This window comes from Trachinotus anak, unplaced genomic scaffold (assembly GCF_046630095.1).
Source record: "Trachinotus anak isolate AG129_WGS33_773 ecotype Australia unplaced genomic scaffold, CSIRO_AGI_Tana_v1 ptg000019l, whole genome shotgun sequence".
NCBI classification, from domain to species: Eukaryota; Metazoa; Chordata; class Actinopteri; order Carangiformes; family Carangidae; genus Trachinotus; species Trachinotus anak.
Genome location: NW_027273870.1, coordinates 25,611,754 through 25,633,822, shown reverse-complemented (window position 1 = coordinate 25,633,822; position 22,069 = coordinate 25,611,754). Strand labels below are relative to the sequence as shown.

General features: G+C 42.1%; 1 protein-coding gene across 1 annotated transcript; it reads left to right on the top strand.

The window, feature by feature from the left end:
* The first annotated feature begins 4,735 nt into the window (after window positions 1–4,735).
* LOC139636868 (platelet-derived growth factor subunit A-like) lies at window positions 4,736–18,947 on the top strand. Its single transcript, XM_071505246.1, has 6 exons — window positions 4,736–5,680; window positions 5,983–6,079; window positions 9,870–9,977; window positions 10,618–10,811; window positions 14,920–15,046; window positions 16,691–18,947. The coding sequence occupies exons 1-6, from the start codon at window positions 5,618–5,620 to the stop codon at window positions 16,699–16,701; spliced, it is 600 nt and encodes a 199-aa protein (XP_071361347.1). The 5' UTR covers window positions 4,736–5,617; the 3' UTR covers window positions 16,702–18,947.
* Window positions 18,948–22,069: the final 3,122 nt, after the last annotated feature.

The following is a 22,069-nucleotide window of genomic DNA, read 5'->3' as shown; positions in this document are numbered from 1 at the left end:
CTCTTGATTGTTGTCTGTGAGCTCCCATGTAGCCCTGTAGTTCTCTTTATAAACCTTGATCCACGTCTCAAACTACGCTGTGTTGGGTCCTTGAATTTGAAGGAACTGGACCTGGAAAATTTGACGTTTAAGAACATGTGAGAATCCTGTCAACAGAGCAGAAGGTACTCAGGCGGGATCACTGTTGTGATGTTTTGTCTTAAGGCTCTGATAAGAAGGCGGAGACATGGCTGTCCCAGCGTAGAAACATTCCTGCTTTAGTTCACATTTTGAGAGTGAATTTGTTTATAATTTGAATTTTTCAATAATGAATACATTGTCATTCCTCACTTTTGATTTTTTTCCAATCAAAATCAAGGTCATCTCAGTGATTGTAGAAGGAAGTCAGAGTTTCACTGAGTTATCGTCCTCTTCGCTTCAATATAACATTTTCAGAAAGAGTTGAGCACTGAAACTGAATCAAACAGTTCACAGTTTCTTTCTAGCTCAGCCACTCTGGGGTTTAACTGGTCGATCAGAGGGACGACGTCCTCTGGCCTGTTGCCCACTTATCTGCTGTGCATGCAGCTGTCAGTGATGAGACACAAATTTTTTTGCCTCTCAAAGCGAAGGGAAAACTTTCATTCATTTATCTCATGATATGCACAGTGAGTAAAAATTTGTGGTTGTGGCATCGACGTCATTCATTGAACCATATCTTCCTCCTGATCTAACAACGATTTGTTTTAAATTACTCTCATAGTGAAGCCCTGCCCACGTATTCTGTCTCAGTGTCTCATTCAAATGCAGTTAAGTTTTTTTTACTTTACAATATTTTCTCACAAACTGCTGCACTTACATACGAGGAAAACATCTACCACATGATTCTCAGGATTCTCCATCACCTTGTGTATTTGAATTCTTTTATTTAAGTAGCAAAACTAGAAAATTGTGCAGTGTTTGTCTCAGTCTGGCTTCTCAGTCCAGTCTTTAATGCAGAGTAGATCTGGATCACATTGGTGGGAGGTCCGGCACTTACTGTATGCCCCGTCCAGTTAAGCTGCCTCTCTGTCTTCATGACTATGAGTCCACACAGCACAAGGGCCCTGTGTTTTCTCTTTCCCAAACAGACCTAAATAAAGCATTCTCCGTGAGCCTTGTGGCCTGTGATGAAGAGACGGGTGGGGCGGTTGGTGGTGGTGCTGGGGGGGTAGCATTACATATAGGTAAATGCCAGCATATTTGAGATGGTAATCCAGGATAAATCTGCAGTTGGCCGATGACCAAACATTCATGCGTGGCACAATAGGTTTTGGCAGGTGCCCAACCGTAGACTTACTCTGGGTTTAACGGTGAAATCCATTCTGACTTTCTTTGGAAAAGGCTTTAATAATTAATGTTGGCTGGTTTGAGGGGAGAAGGGGAGGGAAAAATGTGTGTAAAGGGTTTTTTTTCCACCATGTGCTTGGTTTTGTGAATTAATTCAGGGATAGCCCTTAACCCCCACCCTGCTCGTAAAAGTTTTTATCCCTCGCTGGATTAACTTTTACTGCCTCTATGTCTCTTAGACACTCTCTCTCTCTCTCTTTTTTTTCTTTTGCTGCTCATATCTCCCTCCTCCCACAATCTGACTGTTATATTTTCATCTCACTCTGTCCCCACTGTTGGCATTCCCCTCTCCCATAGGACAGCGTGTTTCGGTGGGAAAGCTTTTGCTGGCATTGACTGTACCAGACGCTGCTGTAGTGCTCCTGAGCAAGGTCACCAAGCCCCAGTGTGGTGCAAGCTCTGTACGTATGTGTGTCAGTGGGCTTCCAGGAAAGGAACTGGAAAAGTTGTACGAGAAAAAAAATGTGATACAGAAAGCTTTCCCCTGGCTTGTTATAAATAGACTCTATAAAATATCTACTCCACTTGGAAATTTATGTGGGAGAAAAAGAATGAAGGGGAGGAGTCAGTTTAAAGCTTTTTTTTGGATGAAGGCAACATTTATCTTGACGACCATATAGAGTGTTTTATAATGTAACTGGTTGGGTTGTAAACACAACGGACGCCTCATACAACTCTAATTTTCATTTAAAGTAAAAATAAACAAAATAAAACATGTTACCAACGTTAATTAAAGTAAGGTCAAAACTTTTATTTGGTGATAACTAATATCTGATACGATACAATTAAAATATGTAAACGTATAAAACATTTCAGACATAAACAAAACTTTCAAAAACCCATTGTGTTGAATTGACAACTTTGACGCCCCCCAGTGTTAGTCTCAAAAAGGACGACGCATGTTATACAAATATTTTTACTGGAATTTTAAGAAATGACTCCATATTTAATATATCATGCAACATATTTACAGTTTACAGTATTTGAGTGTCCAACTATGACATTTATACAAACTCAGCACCCTCAAAAATGCCCAAAGAAATCAAATCCATGGAATTTTATAGTCTTTTTTTTGTTGTTTTTTTGTAACAATCCAGCAATGCAGTGTCTCAACATTTTACAGATGCCAAAACTGTGTGTGCCTCTTTCTGGTGTGACCAGGGCTTTAAAGCAAAACTAGGATTTTCTCATAAAATGTCACTGGGACATTTTTAAAGTTGCCCTTAAAGTCACTGTTCCCCGTCTGTAACCGTCACACTTTAGCTGGATACCGGCGAGCATGACTGGCCCAAAGAAAGACAAGGGAAGAAGAGAGGGAGGACAGAACAGAACGAGTGGGATGCATCACAGGAGAAGCTGCTGCCAGGAGGAAGTGACAGCGGCTTCACGGCACGAGTGTTGCCATTCAAGACCCGAATCGGTTCTGACCCATTTCCCCTCCATCATTCCGGTTCTTTGTCTGTGTGTGTGTGTGTGAGTGTGTGTGTGTGTGTGTGTCTGTTGGGTACACTGAAGCTGTTCAGGGGAAATGAAGGGAGAGAGACAGAGGTGGATTTCTGTTGTGATGGTATTAGCCTCTGTCAGGCTAAATGGGCTTTAATTGGGGGAGTGTTTGGTCCAACACAGGCTGGATTTTCTACACACACATGTGCTCAGTCACCCCACTGTCATCTTCCTTCCTCCAAATAGGCTTCATCTTGGTATCAACAAGCTTCTTGTCTTCTCTCTCCAGTTTTTTTGTTTTGTTTTTCCCTCCTCTTTCTCTTCCTTCTCTGCCCTCTCTCGCTCTGGTTTCTGTGTCCGCACAGGAACCTGTAACATCGAGTCAGATTAACAATTTTTTAAATAACCACGTGTGCGTGGTTGAATTAAGGATAATGTGTAAACAGCTATGCATGTGTGTGTTTGTGCATGAGAAAGTGAGACAGAGAAAGGGAGAGTAAATGTGTACGTGCATGTTTGAATGCTTGAGGCTGGATTTCCAGATTCCAGCGCTGCTTTATGAAGCTTTAGCTCTGGGAAGTCTTTTACATTCCCTCACTAAGAAATGGATGAATGCCAACTGCTTCTCATGTCACAGATTCTTAGGCCGACACACATTGTAGGACAATTACTGCAGGTACGCGTTTGGTGGTTTTGCTTGGTGGTGTTCTGTATGTGCAGAACCTTTCCTAGACACCTTTCCTCTAGGCTGACTCAGGCCTAAGACCAATGTAACCATAGGAACAATGAATAACACCTGCGCTGACCAGTTGCACCCAACAACAAAAAACAGCAAAACATGGCTCATAATCTAGGGTTTGCTAATATTGTTATGGAGAGAGAGCAATGAGAAGGGAAGGAGTTTAAAGAGACCATAATGATTTTTATTGTTGTTATGTTCTTCATTGAATTTCCACAGTAAAACATCCATGTAACTGTCGACTTCTTCCAAGAGACAAACGTTTTCTGCTGGGCTAAATGGAGCCCAGCGGTTGGATGCAGTTCCTTGGTTGGCCTTTTTTTTTATTTTGAAAAAAGTCTTAATTTACCCAGAATTCATTGCCCCACACAGTCCTGCTTAAGATAGTCAAGAACTAAACTGCTTGTGCAAGGGGTGAATTTAGACGGCTATCTATATGTTACATCTAAGCCATAGTCAAAGTCGACCTTTGAGGAACTGGCCCCAGGACAACATTGTTTGACAGTGTTACAAATGATTGTAATGAAAATTATTATTCACATTTTCTGTGTTTTCTGAGCTGCTGCCGCTTCAGTTAATGGTTGGAAGGTCAGGAAAGTTAAAACTCCATGGTTAAAGTTCGAGAGAGATTTCGGTAAAAAGAAACCAAAGTTAATTGTTGGTATAAGACAGGATGCAAACCGCAGTCTCTCCGGTGTCTAACTCGGTCTGCCTCTGCTTCTCAGAAACAACAGTCATTATTCACGCTGTCAAAAGCTGGCTCAAAAGTGTGTGAACCACTTCAGACCCGCCAACATCTAGGACGGAGTTTTGCATCCATCCTTTCTTTGTTTTGTGGGTCCCAGAGATTCCTGTTCGCACAAGGCTTGAAAAGCTGTTGTAAATGATGAATTTTAGTAAGGTGAACCCTTGACCTTGCACACAGCTCCAACAAAATTCTCCCTCTTTCTCTCTCCCTCTCTTTCTCAGGGCAGTCAGTTTCCTGTCTGGACACTCATTAATGAGCTTTATTACACAGCAATTAAACACTGACATGGTCACCAATCTACCGCTCACACACACACACACAGAGAGAGAGAGAGAGAGAGAGAGAGAGAGAGAGAGGAGGATAATTTAAGGGAGAAGCAGGGCCACTGACTTTCTGAGCAACTTATTCACAAAATGTTTTTTAGTTAGGTTATGAATTAACCTGCACAAAGAGAGTTAATTATTAGTTTTTATCAGTTGCTCAGAACAAGATTACAGATCATTGTCATCATCAGACCTTCTTCTGAAGTTGGGATACAGCTGTGATACGATTCTTTGCTGTAGTTTGCTGCCTGTCGTCGATTATGCAAAGCGCGTTCTCGGTGTTCTGCCACGGGGACGCGCACAGCTATATCCTGTGACTGAAAGCATCTCGACTTCATTCACCCCGGAGATCACACGACCGCGGGGAGCCGACAGCAAACTCCTCCGGGCCTGAGACTTTTCTTTTCTTCTTTTCGTTCGTTTTTTGCTCCTCATTTCTGGAACTTTCAAAAATAAAGGATTTAAGGAATTTTGATGATTTGCCCGCACAAAGTGGCAAGATGCTCAGCAGGCTGCAGGATGCACAAATGTGTGATTAAGAAGGGATTATACTGAGGACAAAACGATGGATATTGTTGGGTGTGTGAATGTAAAAGAAAAGTTTCCCTCCTTCCATTGGACACCTGTTCCAACAAGAAGAGCAGCTGGACATCAACTTCACTTCAGTTAGGTTTGGTTGTTTGATGACTTGGACTTAAACTTGCTTTATGGTCACTTTTTATATTACTTTGGAAATCAAGCTCTCTCACCTCCAGTGATTTACGCTGAATGCAGGAGCAGAATAAGCTTGAATCTCTGCCTCGACCGCATTTCACCCAGGAGTTTAAAGATCATTTAAGTTTTATAAGCTGCTGGCTCGCTCTTTTACTGAGGCTGTGGTGGCGGCCAGTTCTCCCGAGGGATGATTCTGGGCTCCCGAGGCCAGGGAGCGACAGCCCGGCTCCTGCAGTGGACCACCGCCTCGTCCTGGTGCCTATGCAGCGGATCTGAAAGGAGATGAGACCCGCAATTTACCACCTCCTCGCCGGCTGCCTCTGCCTGTTACGCACCGCTGCTGAGGTAAGCCGGGCCACAGTACGTGTTGGGTGACAGCTGCTGCTGGTTGCAGTCATGACTTGTCAGACATTTGCTGCAACTCGAAGAGAAAAATAATGCAGCGGATTTAAAATCGTGTCTGCGTAATTACGCACACGCTTCCTCTTCCCTTGGCGCAGTCAGTGCACTTTCAATTCCGCCGGCTTTGATGAGCCGTTTTCAGATGAGCTGTGTTCAGATTAGTGATGACTGCACGTATCTGTGACCTTTTACGCAACAACGGGTGCAGCTCCCTCACGGCTCTCTCGTTGACTTTCTCCCCACAGGAGTCTCCTCTCCCCCGGGAGCTGTTGGAGCGGCTCTCCCGCAGCGACATCCGCAGCATCAGCGACCTCCAGCGGCTGCTAGAGATAGACTCCGTAGGTAAAGCGCTTCATTATAATACAACTCTCACTCCTAAGAGCTGGATTACTGAGATTTACTGCAAAATGAGGTTGTTCAGCAAGCTCATCTTGCAGCCTGAAAGTGGTGCAGGTAGATGCAGAGTGGGTTCCCATTCTACTCGGAGCTGGCTGGTCAGGGCTGCTGCTTCCCTCCCTGTCTGTTCCTGAATTGAGGTATAAGCTGCATCTGGATCAAGGCACAGTGAGAAGATGCTGTCCCCTCATCTCATTATTGCAATGTCTCACTGGATTATGCTGGGAGATACCCTTTAAGCCATCCTTGACCTTTGAGTTTACTTCGGATGCTCCTCATCGTGAACTAGGAATAAGATGTACATTTGTGAGGGAAACGTTTGTTTAAAGGGGCATTTAGTCTGTTTGTCCTTAAAAATCTGTTTGTTGGTTATGTGAAGTACTGCCCGTCAGAACAGTTGCATAACTGTGGTTCTGCAGGAGATTGTAAAGATAAAAAAAGAAAATCTAAACCGATGTTGTCACAGTGATGCCAGAGATGTCAGGTCTTGGACTTGGATACTAAAAGTTTTTGAAGGGGCGCCTGCGTTAGAAACTGCAGATGGTGTGGACTTTTAAAGCTGTAAGAAGTGTAGTAGCTCAGGCATGGAGGGTGTAATAAAGAGGCAGCTGCATTATGGGAACTGTAGTGTTCTGGAGCGTCACCTATACTGAGGAGTAAAAGTCAGGATATCTTCTTCAACACTTCTGCAACATTAATTTCCACCTTTCTTTTTAAAAACTGCTTCTTGCAAGTCTACCAAATTTATGGAAATGCAACACCACACCTTTAGTTTGTGCTGATGGGCTTGGTTGTCCCTTGGTATTTAAACTTCCTGCTGGTGTCGCCAGAAAGTCTGAGCAATTGGCTCATTTTTTTCAGTCAGAGAAAAGCAGTTACTGCCTTTAACTCCGTTACAATTTAAGAAAAAAACTTGAACATGAAACAGTATTTTTGATTTAGTTAAAGTTTATATACCAGTGCACACATTGCTTAAACTTCATCTGCTTCCTGTCAAACACCTGACACTCAAAGAAGGAAAAAAAGTCTCTGAACCCAAAAAGTTTTTTTTCAATTTTAAATAAAATAAATTAAAAATGAACATAATATAAAAGTGAGTTATCTACAACCCTAAATAACGCTAATATTTGCCTTCTATAAACACAGTAGATGCCAGTTCTCATTATGAAGGTAATAAATCAGAGCAGGCTGAATCAGTGAGGTGAGACAGGAGGAAATTACTGTGGCAGAAAATAGGCTTAATTGCATCTACGCCTTGAGTCAGACTCCAGATTTCTGCCACACAAACTTCTCTTTTGCTCGGGACTTCTCGTTGCCTGTGAAAAATGGTTGATTCATTTTTTAATGTCTGCTGCTCCGAGCGGTGCCACCATTAATCCTGGCATCATTGAGATGCAAATGTCGAGTGTGACGGCTCCCCGGCCCGGTGGGGGTCAAGTGGCTCACTTCATTATGCTGTTGTCATGCTGCCCATTATTGGTTTGAGAGCAGGGCTCGCTGGAAGGCTGCTGTGTTGCTATGTATAATTCATGCTCAAATTCCTGCATGTCAGGGCGAGCGAGAGATGCACAGACTGAGAGAGAGAGAGAGAGAGAGAGAGAGAGAGGGAGAGGGAGATGTCGAAGGAGGACTTTGTTGTGTTTCAGAAGCACATTGTGTATATAGGCAGGCGTGTGTGTGTGACTGTTTGCTCACACACACACACACACACACACACACACACACACACACACACACACAATCTCAAAAAGAAGTGTGAGGATTGGTATTCACTATCAAATTAAAACAGTCCTGCCCACATCTCATTGATGGTGATTTTGAGGCATCTTTCTCTCTTTTTTTCCCACTCTCCTACACACACACACACACACACACACACACACACACACACACTCACTCACTCACTCAAACACACAAAAGTCCACACTACACACACCACCTTTGAGAACTTATTTCCTCTGAGAGATCTGTGGGGATCCTTTGGTCTGGCAGTGCTGAGGACTGAAATGGTTTGATGAAGCCGTGAACACTTCATATACAAACACAGAGCTTGGTATGAAAACATGCCTGTTGTCATGGGAACAACCACCGCTCCCTTGTTTAATTTTAAATCATCCCTAAATGAAACTTAAGCATCAGCTTGGATTTAACAGCGTGTCAAGATTTAAGATTCATTTATCTGTTAACCATTGAACAGACTGGAAGCATCTCCAGAGACTGCACTCTACAACTACTCTGATTCATTGTATTTATTATATGGCTTTACTGTCTGTGATGCTATTAAATACACACACTCCTTACCTACATTCATTCTCCCATAGAAGCTGATGCAGTTTTATACAACCAGTTAACTGCATTTATTCACCGTTGAGGGTTGAGTTAAAATGACATGTGAGTATTAGAATGACAGATAAACATTTGTGGTTTGGATAAAAACCAGATGAAGGCTGCAATCAATACTCAGGATGAGTCAGTTTATTGTCAGTCTTCCACATATTACTGGTGGGCGACAGTGACTGGGTGGGATGATGATGGATGGGTGTGTACCAGATGTTAAGCTATGCTGTCACTGATGTACACTGGTTTACATGAGCTTGTCTGGTGGGCTTTAGCATATGTTTTACATATATTTGTATGTTTTATGTGCTTTATTATGTTTTATGCACAAATCTGTGTATTTAATGCTTCACTTAGATGTAAGACAAATTTCTCCCTGGGGAAAGTAGAGTTAAAGATGAAGAGGACACTGCCACCAATAGCCCGTTCTCTTCAGCCTGAACTTACAAATATATCTGGAAAGAAAATATATTAAATTAACACCAATTGCCTGACAATCCTTGACTTGTACAAATAACATTTTGAGTGCTGATCTTGATTAAATGATCAGGTCACACAACACCACGAATGAGCCAGAGATAGATCAACATTTTTCTGGTATATTTTTCTGGCAATGATGCATCAGACTCATGGAAAAACTCAGTCTGAGTCTCCATTCAAACGCTCGGAGAGAAGGACAGTTTGACTTGTGATCACGTCACAAGTGATTGAAGTTGTGGCCGAACAAAACAGCATTTTCTCTGCTGCAGAGTCCTGCTGACCCACGAGTGACCTCAGTGAACTCCTGATGCAGTCTGTGTATCCGTGTCTTTATGTGAATTCGATTTAAAATGTATCTGATATACCCACTGACTTGCTGTATCTTTTACCAGCAACCAGTTTCCATGCAGAGAACCCAGAAGCCTGTTGACACATAAATAAACATCATAACTCAGTTAGAATAACCAGGTTAAGCTCGTACTCCGATCAGGAGAGACTTGAAAGATGTCTGAGATAAACAACTTACTGCAGCATGTAAACATCCTCCTCTTCTGACTTTTGTGTTTGTTGTTGGTCAGTCAGCCATCAAGACGTCTCAAGAACCAGATGTTTCCTTTTTTTTTTTGCCTTGACCAACACAATATCTTGAAAATTATGGGAAGATTTTCATTCAGTTTTTAGGTGGAAAAAAATGGCCCCCAGAGGAGGAGCTCTGATGTTTCAGGAGACCCACTGACCTTCTTTCAGACCAAATTTTCATCTTGTAAAGAAGTAAAATTCAGTCTTATGAGTGAATAGCTTTTGCATTTACATTTAAGTGTTCTTGCGTCCCATACAGGTGATTTATGAGCGCTGTTGTTAAGCGTGAGAGTGTGTGTGATGTCTGAATGTGTGTGTGTGTTGTTTGGTCTTTGCCCAGAGAACGAGGTGATCGAGGAGACCAAACACAGCTACCACAAGGACTTCTCTCACAGCTTCCCCGACCTGAAGAGAGCGCACACGCCCACCAGACACAAGAGGAGCACTGGTGAGACCCACACAGAGACACACACTAATGTAGACACAGAGTCTATGGATGGAATAAAAGTTGGTTTATGTCAGATTGACATGACTCTTACATATTACCATCTGTAATAAAATGTTAACTGTAGTGAAAACTCATGATCTACAATAAATGAATATATTTCCCAAACATAAATAAAAATAAGCGTAATATTCAAACCATTAACACAAAGTCAAAAACCCCTTCATTATATTAACCTGTGCCTAAGTGACAGTGGCACCACTGCCCCAAGTGGTGGGAGGTTTACTAAAACAAAATATGAACAAAGATGGCTCTCATATGAACCCTTTAACACCCATCGCCATGGAGACACCAAATTCTTTTTTAATTTGAGAGTATAATTTGAAATTTTTCTTTTGTAAATTGTACCTGGATTATTTTCCTTTTTCAAAATGACCAAAAAGATAAGAGTCTAATCTATCAGTACATACAATATGTTACATTATCACATTGATGTAATTTACTATAGGAGTCTGAAAGTTCTCCATCGCTCTAGTTTCTAACAGATGGAAGAGTAGCTGGTTTAAAGTGATGCTGCAATATTTAGTTCTTACCTCTCTTTCCTGCCAAGTTTCTATAACCTTTGACCTCTGCTCCCCTCCAGTGGTGGAGGAGGCCTTGCCAGCAGTGTGTAAGGTGCGGACGACGATCTATGAGATCCCCAGGAGCCAGGTGGACCCCACCTCGGCCAACTTCATCATCTGGCCGCCCTGCGTCGAGGTGAAACGCTGCACTGGCTGCTGCAACACCAGCAACATGAGGTGCCAGGCGTCCCGCAAGCATCACCGCACAGTCAAGGTACAAAACAAAAAGAAGTTTGGACATGTGTTTGAACTTTTTACGGAATTTTTATGTAAGATCAAAGCAGATGGAAATTTGAACATGTGTGCAGGAAGTAGATCAGCTCAGAAACATGCAGCAACAGGATACAGCAAAGAAAACTGAAAGATAAAAAAAAAAACAGAATGAAGATGCATTTCTGAACTAGACAGACACCATAATACTGAAGCTCTGCAGTTCTTATAGAGAACTCTTCTTATAGAGAACTGCCAGGTAAGATTCAAAGAATGGTTGATTAGGACAATGGAGAAGATTTAATCTGACAACACTGTACGAGGTAGGAATGTAAATGAATACAAATTATTTGGATATGAACAGCATCTGAATTTTTGCAGTAAAAACTGTGTCTCCCAATGGACACTGAAGTTTGACACAAATGTCCCACCCCTTCTCAGAGTTGTAATCTTGTCAATTGAAACGAATGAATGAATGAATGACTTTATTGTCATTGTATGTTCACATACAACGAAATTTACTCTCTCATAAAGTGTTTTTCATACTGAAGTCTGGCACCATGAAGACAGAAAAGTGAACACTTGAATCAGTGTGTAGGAGACTACCTAAAATGACAAAAACCATATTTGGGAAAACTGTTTAATTTGTACTATGGTTTTTTAGTTTGGCCCATCTTGTTAACATGGAGGGGGGCAGAGTTTATAACCTATGATGAAACCAGCCATTAGGGTGTTATCAAGATGTTTTGGCTTCACTTTTAGGGACCTGTCATGTGATCCATCTATATATCCAGTCACTGACCCAGACTCATTGAAGATTCATTCATCATTGAGAAATTTTCCTTCTAAATGTTCTGAACAAGCCTCACTCCTCTAACCAATCAGAGAAGAGCCAAAGTCAGTCTACAGCTCACAACTTTCAATTAGTTTGACAGTATTTCTAGTTTACTACTACAAGCTTCAAGCTTGAAGCTACCACTGCTGGAAGACACCACTATTCCTGCATTAGCTGAGACAGCAACAAAACAACAGTATAATCAGTATAAATCTGAATATAGATATTCTCCTGTGATGAACCGATACAGAGATACAGACTGTAGCTTTGCCTTTCAGAAATACTATGAAAGTAGAAAACAAAAACAAGCAAAAAATGTTCTTAATATTTGTTCTCACTATTCTCTCAGCATGTTGGCATGTTGGTCGTAAACACCCTACAATCACTCTACAAAGATTTTGTACAAGGCTTTTGTTATTGGTCTTTTAGTGGCCTCGACCCTGAACACACACAGGACTAATGATGGCATGTAAACACACAACCACTTACTGGAGGTATACACTCCACACCTGCCAAAAACAATTACTCTCCCTAGCTTAACTATTGTGTCGGTGTTTGTGAGTGTGTGTGTGTGTTTTGGGGACGGAGAGTCTGGCAGTGGGTTAGTTCAAGAACATAATAGCTTCCTTTTGATCTCTGCCAGAGCTGGAAATAAGACTCACTAAAGCCCAACTGGTTCACAGTCACACCCTGCCAACTGGAAGCTGACCCAGTGTGTGTGTGTGTGTGTGTGTGTGTTCTGCACACAGGAAAGGTATCTAAGATGCACTTTTAAATTTTGAACATAACAATATTAGCTTGATATTCATGTACGTTGCATAGTAATTGCACAGGGTGAGATATGGATTCATCACCACTTTTACACTAGTTCCTATTAGCACTTAAGTAAGACTTCGTCTACATGCATAGATTAAAATAAGATAAGAAGAGTGAAATAATAAGAGTGAAAGATGGAGAAATGAGAATAGGTATTAGTGTGTGTTGCCAGAGGTCATGAGGTAAAAAGTGGAGGGAGAGGAGGAGATGGCAAACTTGATTCGCTGTGCTTTGGCCTGCTGATACACAATCTGAGATGAAAGGACTCGTTTTCTGTCTGCTTACAGAGGAAATCAAAAATAAAGTCACTCACATGTGCTGAGCTCCAGCGTTCAGAGGGTAAACGGTCACGATTGCAAGATGGACTTACCCGCAGCCAGAGGGGATATGGCAGGGCTAAGGTTTAACTGGTGTGTCCATATGTGAGGCAAAGAGAAAGAGAAAAATAACATAAGCATTCGAGCATTAGTCTTAACCTCACGACTACCATGTCAGGCTGTGAGTGTGAAGCAGGTGAGGTGAGAGTCTGTGGCTCCAAATCTGAGGTTGTTGTACTCTGGGTATCGATGGGTTTCCCCTTCAGGGTGGAGCAAGTTACTGCCTCAGGTGCCTCGGGGCAAATGTAAATTGGAGTATGAGATGGATCATCCTGGGATTAGTGCTGCTGTTAAAGTGTCGGAGCCTCTGTGTGAGACACTTTGATCGGTGATTGTGTGCTTTTGAAACTTATTTCAGGGCTGCAGCGTCACTGCAGTATTTCTGGTGTAACACTACCATGGGGGGGCTGGGGCTTTTGGTCACAAGCCTGCTTCTCTAATCTTTAGGAGATTTAAACAAAACCATAGATTCTCCCCAACCTTAACCAAGTGTGTTAGCAACTAAACCTTTAGCATGCAGGGTGCAGGATTCTCCATTTCGGTCATTTGCTCTGGATGCCCGTCCATCATCCATCTCGACCTCCTGAAACTCCCTTCACCTTGCTCATGTCAGATCTTAGAGTTTCCTTCAAAAATGTTTGTAACTTTCTGAAACCAACAAACTGAATTTCACGCAGTGACAGACCAGGTGTGTAAGGAAACTTACTCTTTTCTCAAACTTTTCTTTCCCTCTTTACATTCTGCACACTGCTCTTGCTCAACATCACCATCATCTTTTATTCATCATCATTAACATTTCGGTCCCATTAGACCTTCATCCTTCTGACGAAGGTCTAATGGGTGCGGGATCGTTTTTCTTCTAAGACGACGTTCTCCAACGCACCTGCACCAGATGATTGGATGTATGAATATTTTCAATGAGGAATCTCTTTACGTTCTTCTCACCTCAACCAGAGTATGCGCTGTTATCCCCATTTGAAACATTATTGCATGTCATCCCTTTCTATGCAAGATTTCCCCCCCACATTCAAGACAACAGCTGTAAACACTTTTAGGTAGTGACCCTAAAATATTTTGAATACAAGCGGCACCTTACAGGGTCTCAGGACTCATCCTTTTAGAACTATCATGAAAGTGAAAGCCTGGCCCGATGGGTGCTTCAGCAGCACAGCTCCTCACCTCAGCTGAACCTCCTTGGTCGCTGAGTTTTTCAGTCTCTTCTCATCGGTGTCTGAGTCTGTTCAGACTTGAAGCAGAGATGTTGTGCAATCAGACCTGGAGCTCCACTGACTTGGCTCCTTGTCTGGGATATGAGCATAAGCATGTTGTGTGTGTGTGTGTGTGTGTGTGTGTCCGTGTGTGTCCCGTTGTTTCTGTATATTTACGATATACTTGATATGTTGATGCATTTGATTATGTGTGTCTGTTTATACTGTACATGTGTTTGTGTGTAAGATTAGACCGGTCACCAGGTTCAGACATCCGGAATTAGCAGCAAGTGTGACCTGTCTTGACATAAAAACAAAACATGCCTCACTTAGTACCAGTGAAATCAACTTCTTGGCAACGTTAATGCTCTACTTCATCCAAACAAGAGCAGACACACCTGTGCGTTTACACAGGTACAGTAAAGGATAGTTGTCATATGGAAATAAAAAGCTCATCAATTTTCTCCATCGCACTTATGTAATACAGTTTCCCAGTAGAAATGCTGCTCTGCATTAGATGCTCCCTTAGTCGTTTCTTGCAGGATCACCAAACTCTGCACCAACGTCTTTAATCGACTCCTTGACTTGGTTGCTGTTTCTTCGTCTGTCAAGCTTTCTGTTCTGGCACAGCACTTTCTCAGCAGGTTTCTCACCTCTCGCCCGTGACTGTTGCTGGTGGATTTTAGCAGCTACAGCTAATTAACATTGGCCCCATGAGTTGGTTGAAAATGCTAACTCCAGCTGGCTAACAGCGACGTCAGAGCAGATAAAGCACACTTTTAGCAGTACTTTATACTTTTTAGTCATGTGTTTTTGGTTTTGAAAAGGCCTTTTTGTCTCCTCCTTTTCATTCCCTCCTTCTCTGTCTCTCTCCAGGTGGCGAAAGTGGAGTATGTGCGGAGGCGTCCCAAGCTGAGGGAGGTGCAGGTGAGGCTGGAGGATCACCTGGACTGCATGTGCACCAACAAACGCCACATCAGCCCAAACTCAGACACAGACAATGGTGAGCATATAGCTGTGTGTGTGCTTGTGTGTGTGTGTGTGTGTGTGTGTGTGTGTGTGTGTGTGTGCTTATGCATTGGCTCATTTCACATGTGAAGGTTGCTCCTGTCTGAATGCGTCTACTGACACCAAGATAAGCTGATAAGAGATCTGAAGTATTTATTGTGTTTTTCCTCTCAGCCTGAATTAGTCCTCCCTCAGGGCAACACCTCCTCACACACACACACACACACACACACACACACACACACACACACACACACACACACACACATACTTGTACTTCTATCTTTGTGAGGACACTCATTGACATAATGCATTCCCTAACCCCTTACCCTAACCTTAACCATCACAACTGAGTGCCTAACCCTAACTCTGACCTTAACCTAAACCTATTTCTAACCATAACTCAAAAACCAAGTCTTAACCCTCAAAATGTGATTTGAAGGTGTCTCAAAAAGTGAGGACCGGCCAAAATGTCCTCACTTTCCCAAAATGTCCTCACTCTGTTAGTAAAATACTATTTTTGGTCCTTACTATGTAGCAAGTACAAGTAAACCCTTACACACATAAACACACACACTCCCAAACCCTGCTCCTTATTATACAAATCCCTCTCTGACGCCTCACCCAGCTACAGACAGCAGAATTGATAAAAATGCTTTGAAAAATCACAGGTTTGATGCCCAGGACAGAAATGTGTCAAATCAATCTGCAGCTCTGCATCTGTGACATTAAATACAAACTTGTCCACTCACTGTGAACAAAAGGCACAAGTCCATTTATGGCAATAGCAATTATTTCTACTGTGAATTTGACAATAAATCACAAAATGAATGAAATCAGTCAGGTTGATTTTACACTGGAGGGTCTGCAGAAGTATCCTGTAATCCAGAGGTCAGAGGGTCAGTCCCTGCAGCAGCCGCGTGATTTCCTGCTGACTTTCTGCAAGTCACATCCACATCATCTGAATGTAAAACTGCTCCTTTCAAACGTGCACCTCGTTCCGTAAAGGCAGTCGTCTCGTGTCTGAGTAAGCGCCCGCCTCACTTTTACACACAAGTCACAAATGACTGAACGTAGCCAGATTAACGTAAAGGCTGCAACAGCACAGTAATAACAGTAATAATCCCACCAGCACCCCCTCCCTATGTTTTAGATTTTCATTGAGATAAACTGCATGAAAATGTGAATATGTAGCAAAATCTTTTACTTATCAAAGGGAAGTCGTTCTATTCTTATGCACATGTGGACATTATACAATATTCAGCAGTATTGCCCACAAATGATGATTTCGATGAGGAAATGCAGCAGGTGATCCACTGTGAGAAGAGCAGGTGTCAAGACTTAAATGGGAAAAGCAACAAGTAATTTATAACTTTGATCAGCCTCACTTTGGCAGTAAAGAACTTTGCTTGAAAATTTTAAAGCCACTGGATGCAGCAGAGCTCAGAGTAGCTGGCAGTGGTTGATGAAATGGTCCCATTTTCACAACATAGATGAGTAAGGAAAAACGAGATCAGTTACAGCAGGAATGTGCATGTTTTTGTCTGTAACATTGCAAAGTATCTTGTTTTGGGTATGATAAAGAATTATGTTTGAGAAAGATGAGTTTATCTGTCTTTCTCTGTCTTTCTTTCTACAGGCATCAGGTGAAGAGAGAAGGACAGGTGAAGGAGTGGAGGAGAGGAAAAAGACAAGAAGCAGAAAACAGCGAGCAACATCTTCACCACCTGGCAGCGAGTGACTGTGAAAGGTTTGATGGGATATATTTTGACCAGTGAACCTTTGGGAGGTTTCACTTGTGTGAATCTCAACTGAACTTGGAACCTGAAAAAAAAATAAAAAAACAAAAAACTGAGAGGAACAAACTGTCAGACACAGAAATGAACCGCAGACAGGCAGAAGGTTTCCTCCCTGTGATTCCTCGATGGAGAAAAAAAAAGTGATTAGATGATTGAAATGCAGAACACTGGCAGGAGTGAGGTGGATTCTGGGATACCGGAGGACTTATTGTCTGCGTCTTGTTCCTTCTCCAGGGTATAAACCGCTCAGCAACTCGGATTATAAACTGGATGGAATCTTTTCTAGAAACAGTGACTGGGATTAGGTTTTATACTCCAAGATTTACTCTTCCTCAGCAGAACACATGTGCGCGCACACACACACACACACACACACACACACAGACACACACACACACAGACACACATACACATATGCACATACAATATATCCTCTTATTTTTATAACCTCTCATTTTCTATCACTGTCTGTTTCTATTTAGGTATGTTACCCACATAAAGAATGGAGGGAAAAAGATCCTCCTGACATGTTACTGATACTAATAAACTATTTATATGAAAACAAAGCAGGAGTGTTGATCGTAACAAAAAACAACTTTTAGTGAATCAGGTTTGTCAGAAGTGTTTGTGTGACTGCAGGATTTAAGATTTCATTTAAAACAGAGAGAGGGACCTGAACAGGCTTCTCTTTGTGTGTGTGTGTGAGAAAGAAAGCGAGATTATCTGTTGGATCATAATACTGACGCTAAAACCCCTGTGAATTTCTAAGTGAGAGTGACACACACACACAACCACACACACACACACACACATGTATAAAACCCGACTAAAGGAGAGACACAGTGGAATAACTAACAGCTAACAGGTGATTTTTCACTGTTGTTGCACAGTTACTGTTGTTATTCCAAACTCGGGTCGAGGAAGTGACAATGTTCTCGGTAAAGAGGAAGGTAAATGTTTTCAGAGGTGACCTCATCCCATCACTTGCAGACGCTGGTTGACGTGGAGGAGGAGATGACCTCATATCAAAACACGACGCATCCGTCAGCTGCTCATTTAGCCTCCACTTTCATTAGTGTTTGAATGTGAGTTCTCTCGCTCCTATATGTATATTAAAAAAACATGTATTTCCATGGTGCAAAATCACATGTAATGATGATGCAAAATATTTCATGTAGGTTACTGATTCAAACTGAGGTGATGCTTAACTAGAGAGACAGGTAACTAGAAATCCAACTAGTTACTCAGAAAATACGAAACCACCCAAATGCTAACGCACGGTGAAAAGAGCAGGTAGCGTGAGTCATTCTTTAACAATACAGATAACATAGCATAGTTATTTCATGTTTACGTGATGCTACACTGAAGAAAGATTCCCACATCACCAACAACAACGATGAAAACAATCATCAAAAAGAATTAGATGTAGAAGATGTCACCGTGTTCCCACAAGGATGAATCGTAGAAAAGCACAACATTAATAGATGAGAGTCAGGCAGGAAAACTCCTCTCAGATCCCCCACCTACTCTTTGACATAAAAACTGAAAGGTTAAACAGGGACAAAGATTACATGACAGCAAAAAATATCTCATTGTAATTTACATTTTACACCACATCCTGTACACACAGCGATTAAGTGAAGACAAGCAGACACTTTTCTACACAACTTGTCACAAAGTCTGTATTGAACGCAGCTGACTTCCCTCACAGTGAACTTCAACATGAAACTTCTATCTCTGTTGGACTGTACACACTTGGCACCAGGCGAAGGACGACGAGCAGTTGTATGCAGCTCATCTGCAAAAGTAACAATGAAGCACAACCTTAAGCACAGTTATGTATGATATATATGTATTTTAATTAAGTTCATGCACATTATTGGCTAAATGATTGTTAATGATTGTATGCTCAGAGGATGATTAGCAGTGACCTTGCCTAGGTGCTTTAAAAAGGTAAAACATCAGCTGCATTTTACTTTACATTGTAGTGATGTGTGAAGTTTTAGACAGAGCCACGAGTATCTTCAGTGTATGTACCATCTGTTGTACAGTACATACTTAAACAACAGATGCAGGTAACTTGATTTTCTGGCATAACGTATATAATGATGAAATATTCTCCATTCAAGGTTCAGCCTTTCTCCAGAGCTTTCGACTGCATCTTACAGCCTTGTTTAGCACCTTCTCAGGTGTCATCAACATCGTTCAGATGCAAGGAAACACTCCAACATAAACACAGGCTCCAGTTATGAAATGTTTACGCCAGAACAATAACTTTTTTGTCGCACTGGCAAAAGTAAAACAGCTTTTACGTAACAACTACACTGGTTTGGGAAGAGCAGCCAATTAGTAAACAGCAAAATAAAGAGAAGACTGTCGGGTTTGTTTCTTTTGGTGGTGAAGACATGATGTTTTCTCTTCCCTCGTCCAAACCTGAAGCCACGGAGCCCAACCTCGTAGCCATGAGGCCGTTCCAGCCCCTGCTGGCATCCCACAAGACCTGCTGTCTGGGCTATTACCCTGCGGTTCCACGCAGCTCTCAGCTGCCTCAATCACCTCTTCATGATTCAGATGTTTAACACTTATTAGGACATGCTTCAACAGCCGAATGCATTCATGACAAACTGAGGACAAAACAAATGTTTGTTTGTTGCGGTGGTTAAAAAGCAGACGAGGCAGACGGTCGGATGACTTCATGCAGGCTTGAGGTCTCTTTGCGTAACTCAGTTTGCTGGCATATTGCTCTCAGAGGAGCCGGTGTAAACCTACTGTAGACGTTGGCCAACACTTTAAACCAGAGTGGGTAGTACATAAATTTTATAATTTAGTGGTTCTGTGCGAGCTGCACAAAGACGACACTGTGTTTGAAGGCTTTGGTTTTTTGGTTCCAATCCGTCAAATCTGCAGAAGCAGGACAAACGCTGTAGTTTTGTCTGTCGAGTTCTCGGGATGCATCTAAATGCCCAGCACGTAAATGTGAAAGAGAGAAAGTATCATGTAGAAATAATACAGTGAAAAACCGGTCGTTTGTGAGCGAGGGAACAAAGAGAGAGAAGAGACAGATGGGGATAAGACTGTGTGTAACAGGGTCTGAAAGGTGAGAGGGAGGAAATGAAAACTCAGTGTGTTTGTTTGCGTGCGTGTGTGTGTGTGTGAAAGAGACAGTGAAAGTGTGTCTTTGTGTGTGACACTGGATAAAAGTGGGTCTGTGTGTGTGAAACAGAGAGAGGAACTCCATCTCGCTCTAAAGCTCAGTTAAGCAGATTAACAACATGCTAGCTAAAATGCTGAACGCTCTGCAGGTCAAGTACAACCTGATATAAGCTGATGGGAGTCCAACTCGTCCCCTCTCAGCTGCAGATCTCAGATCAGATTACCAAACCTCAGGATTCCTACACTCTGCCATAAGAAGCTGAAAGTATATCTGATTCTGGGTCAGTGGGTTTTTTCTGGATAAACACCTCCTGTTGCTGCTTTCCCGTCTTTGATAAGTTTTTCTCTCATTAATGGAGGATTCTCCTTTAAACTGTAGATTTTCCCACAGAAAAACAGCAAAAAGCACTAAGCATGGCCTTAAACATAACTGTTCTAGCTGCCCACTTTTCTCTTAACAGTTTCACGTGCTAAGTAGAGGAATGCAGCCTTCACATCAAGCATCATGAAATTTACATTTAAGCTTGATACATATCTGCAGTGGGGGTTCAGAGGGGGTTTCGGAGCATGCTAGCAGCATGGTCACTTGGTTCACCACTTAAATAGCTCAACAGCCATTGGATGGATTGTCATGAAATTAGCTACACATATTCATGCTGTGTGTTTATGACTGTAACCATGACGACAAAGGTCCTCTAACCTTAATGAAGAATTTATTTCACCCCAAACTACAAATTTTCCTAAACCCAACCAAGTGATGTTTGTCCCTGAGCCTGATTAAACTGCTGACAACCGTAACCGTGTTTATTATTGTTACCATGACGATGAACATCTGGTATCCAAGGGCAGCGACAAGTGACCCATGTGGTCATTTAAGTTGGACGACTTCTGGTCCCATTAGGATGAACTGAAATAAACTTTGGTGATAAACTTTTAAACTCATCACCATCATAAAGTCGACATTTCAATAACTAAATACCTGATAAACTAATTTCCCATCAGCCTCAGCTTTGAAATATGGTTGATAATGAACATAGTAAACAATGTACCTGCTTAATATCCACATGTTAACATTATCATTGTGAGCCTGTTAGCATGTCGGCATTAGCATTTAGCTCTACTGTGGCTCCTAGTGTGGTTTGTTGGAGGTTATGTAATAATATTGAAACATATCTATTTGGAACCGTGTTATGTTCAGCATGTGTGGATTTAATCTGTTATTGAAAACACTCCTGTGCTGCCTCCTGGTGATGTGATAAATTATGTTTCCATGAAATGAAGAGTGGCTCCTAACTGTTAAATTCAACAGTGGTCAGCTGGGGGAGAAATCATCATCATGTTGGCAGTGGACAACGAGACAGAGCAGTATCCAGTATTTTGAATTCAAAGTCAGTCCTGTGTGACATTATTATCACCGCCATGTCTTCTTGTCCTCCTGCTGTCTGTCTTTACTGCAGTGATGTCAGACTCAGTCTTGATTAGAAGAAAAAGTCTTGTTCTATCTCTTTTCCTCCCTGATTTCCTCCTTTCGTTTCCATGTCAGTGTGTCTGCTTTATGAACACTCAGATAAACACGTCCACCTCCCACCATCAGACATGTACCCACTGGACACAGCCGGGACGGAGAGATTGCTGAGGTCTGGCATCATTGGATGAAGATTTACTGCTGTGTGGTCAAGGCTGATGTTTTGGTGCTGGATCCTGGGTAGAGGTTTTACTTGTTTCCAGTGAACGGCGATGTGAATAATCCCTGTTTCTAGAGTCACAGGGAGAGACACAGAGGTAGAAAAAGCTTTTTTCTGAACTCACATGGTATTACCTGCTGTCCCATAATGCTAATTCTCAGCCGGTGTCCACATGTTCATAATGAAGACCAGCTCCCTCAGTTAATAGTGTAATTATATTGTCTTGTCACCCTCCAGGTTTAAACTCAGGCAGGGTATGACAGTACGTTCTTCTTGTTAAGGAGCGTAACAAATCCATTTCGCCATGTTGGTCAAAGCCATTTCCTCTGTTTGTGTATCTCCTCCTTCCTGTTTTCCTCCTTTAGGGCCTGCAGGTAAACC

Bases quoted from the DNA above. Each gene is read 5' to 3' on its own strand.
- LOC139636868 (XM_071505246.1), top strand. From the start codon at position 5,618: ATGAGACCCGCAATTTACCACCTCCTCGCCGGCTGCCTCTGCCTGTTA. The intron at 9,978-10,617 runs GTGAGACCCACA...GCTCCCCTCCAG, and splicing joins CAGACACAAGAGGAGCACTG to TGGTGGAGGAGGCCTTGCCA. The intron at 10,812-14,919 runs GTACAAAACAAA...GTCTCTCTCCAG, and splicing joins AGCATCACCGCACAGTCAAG to GTGGCGAAAGTGGAGTATGT.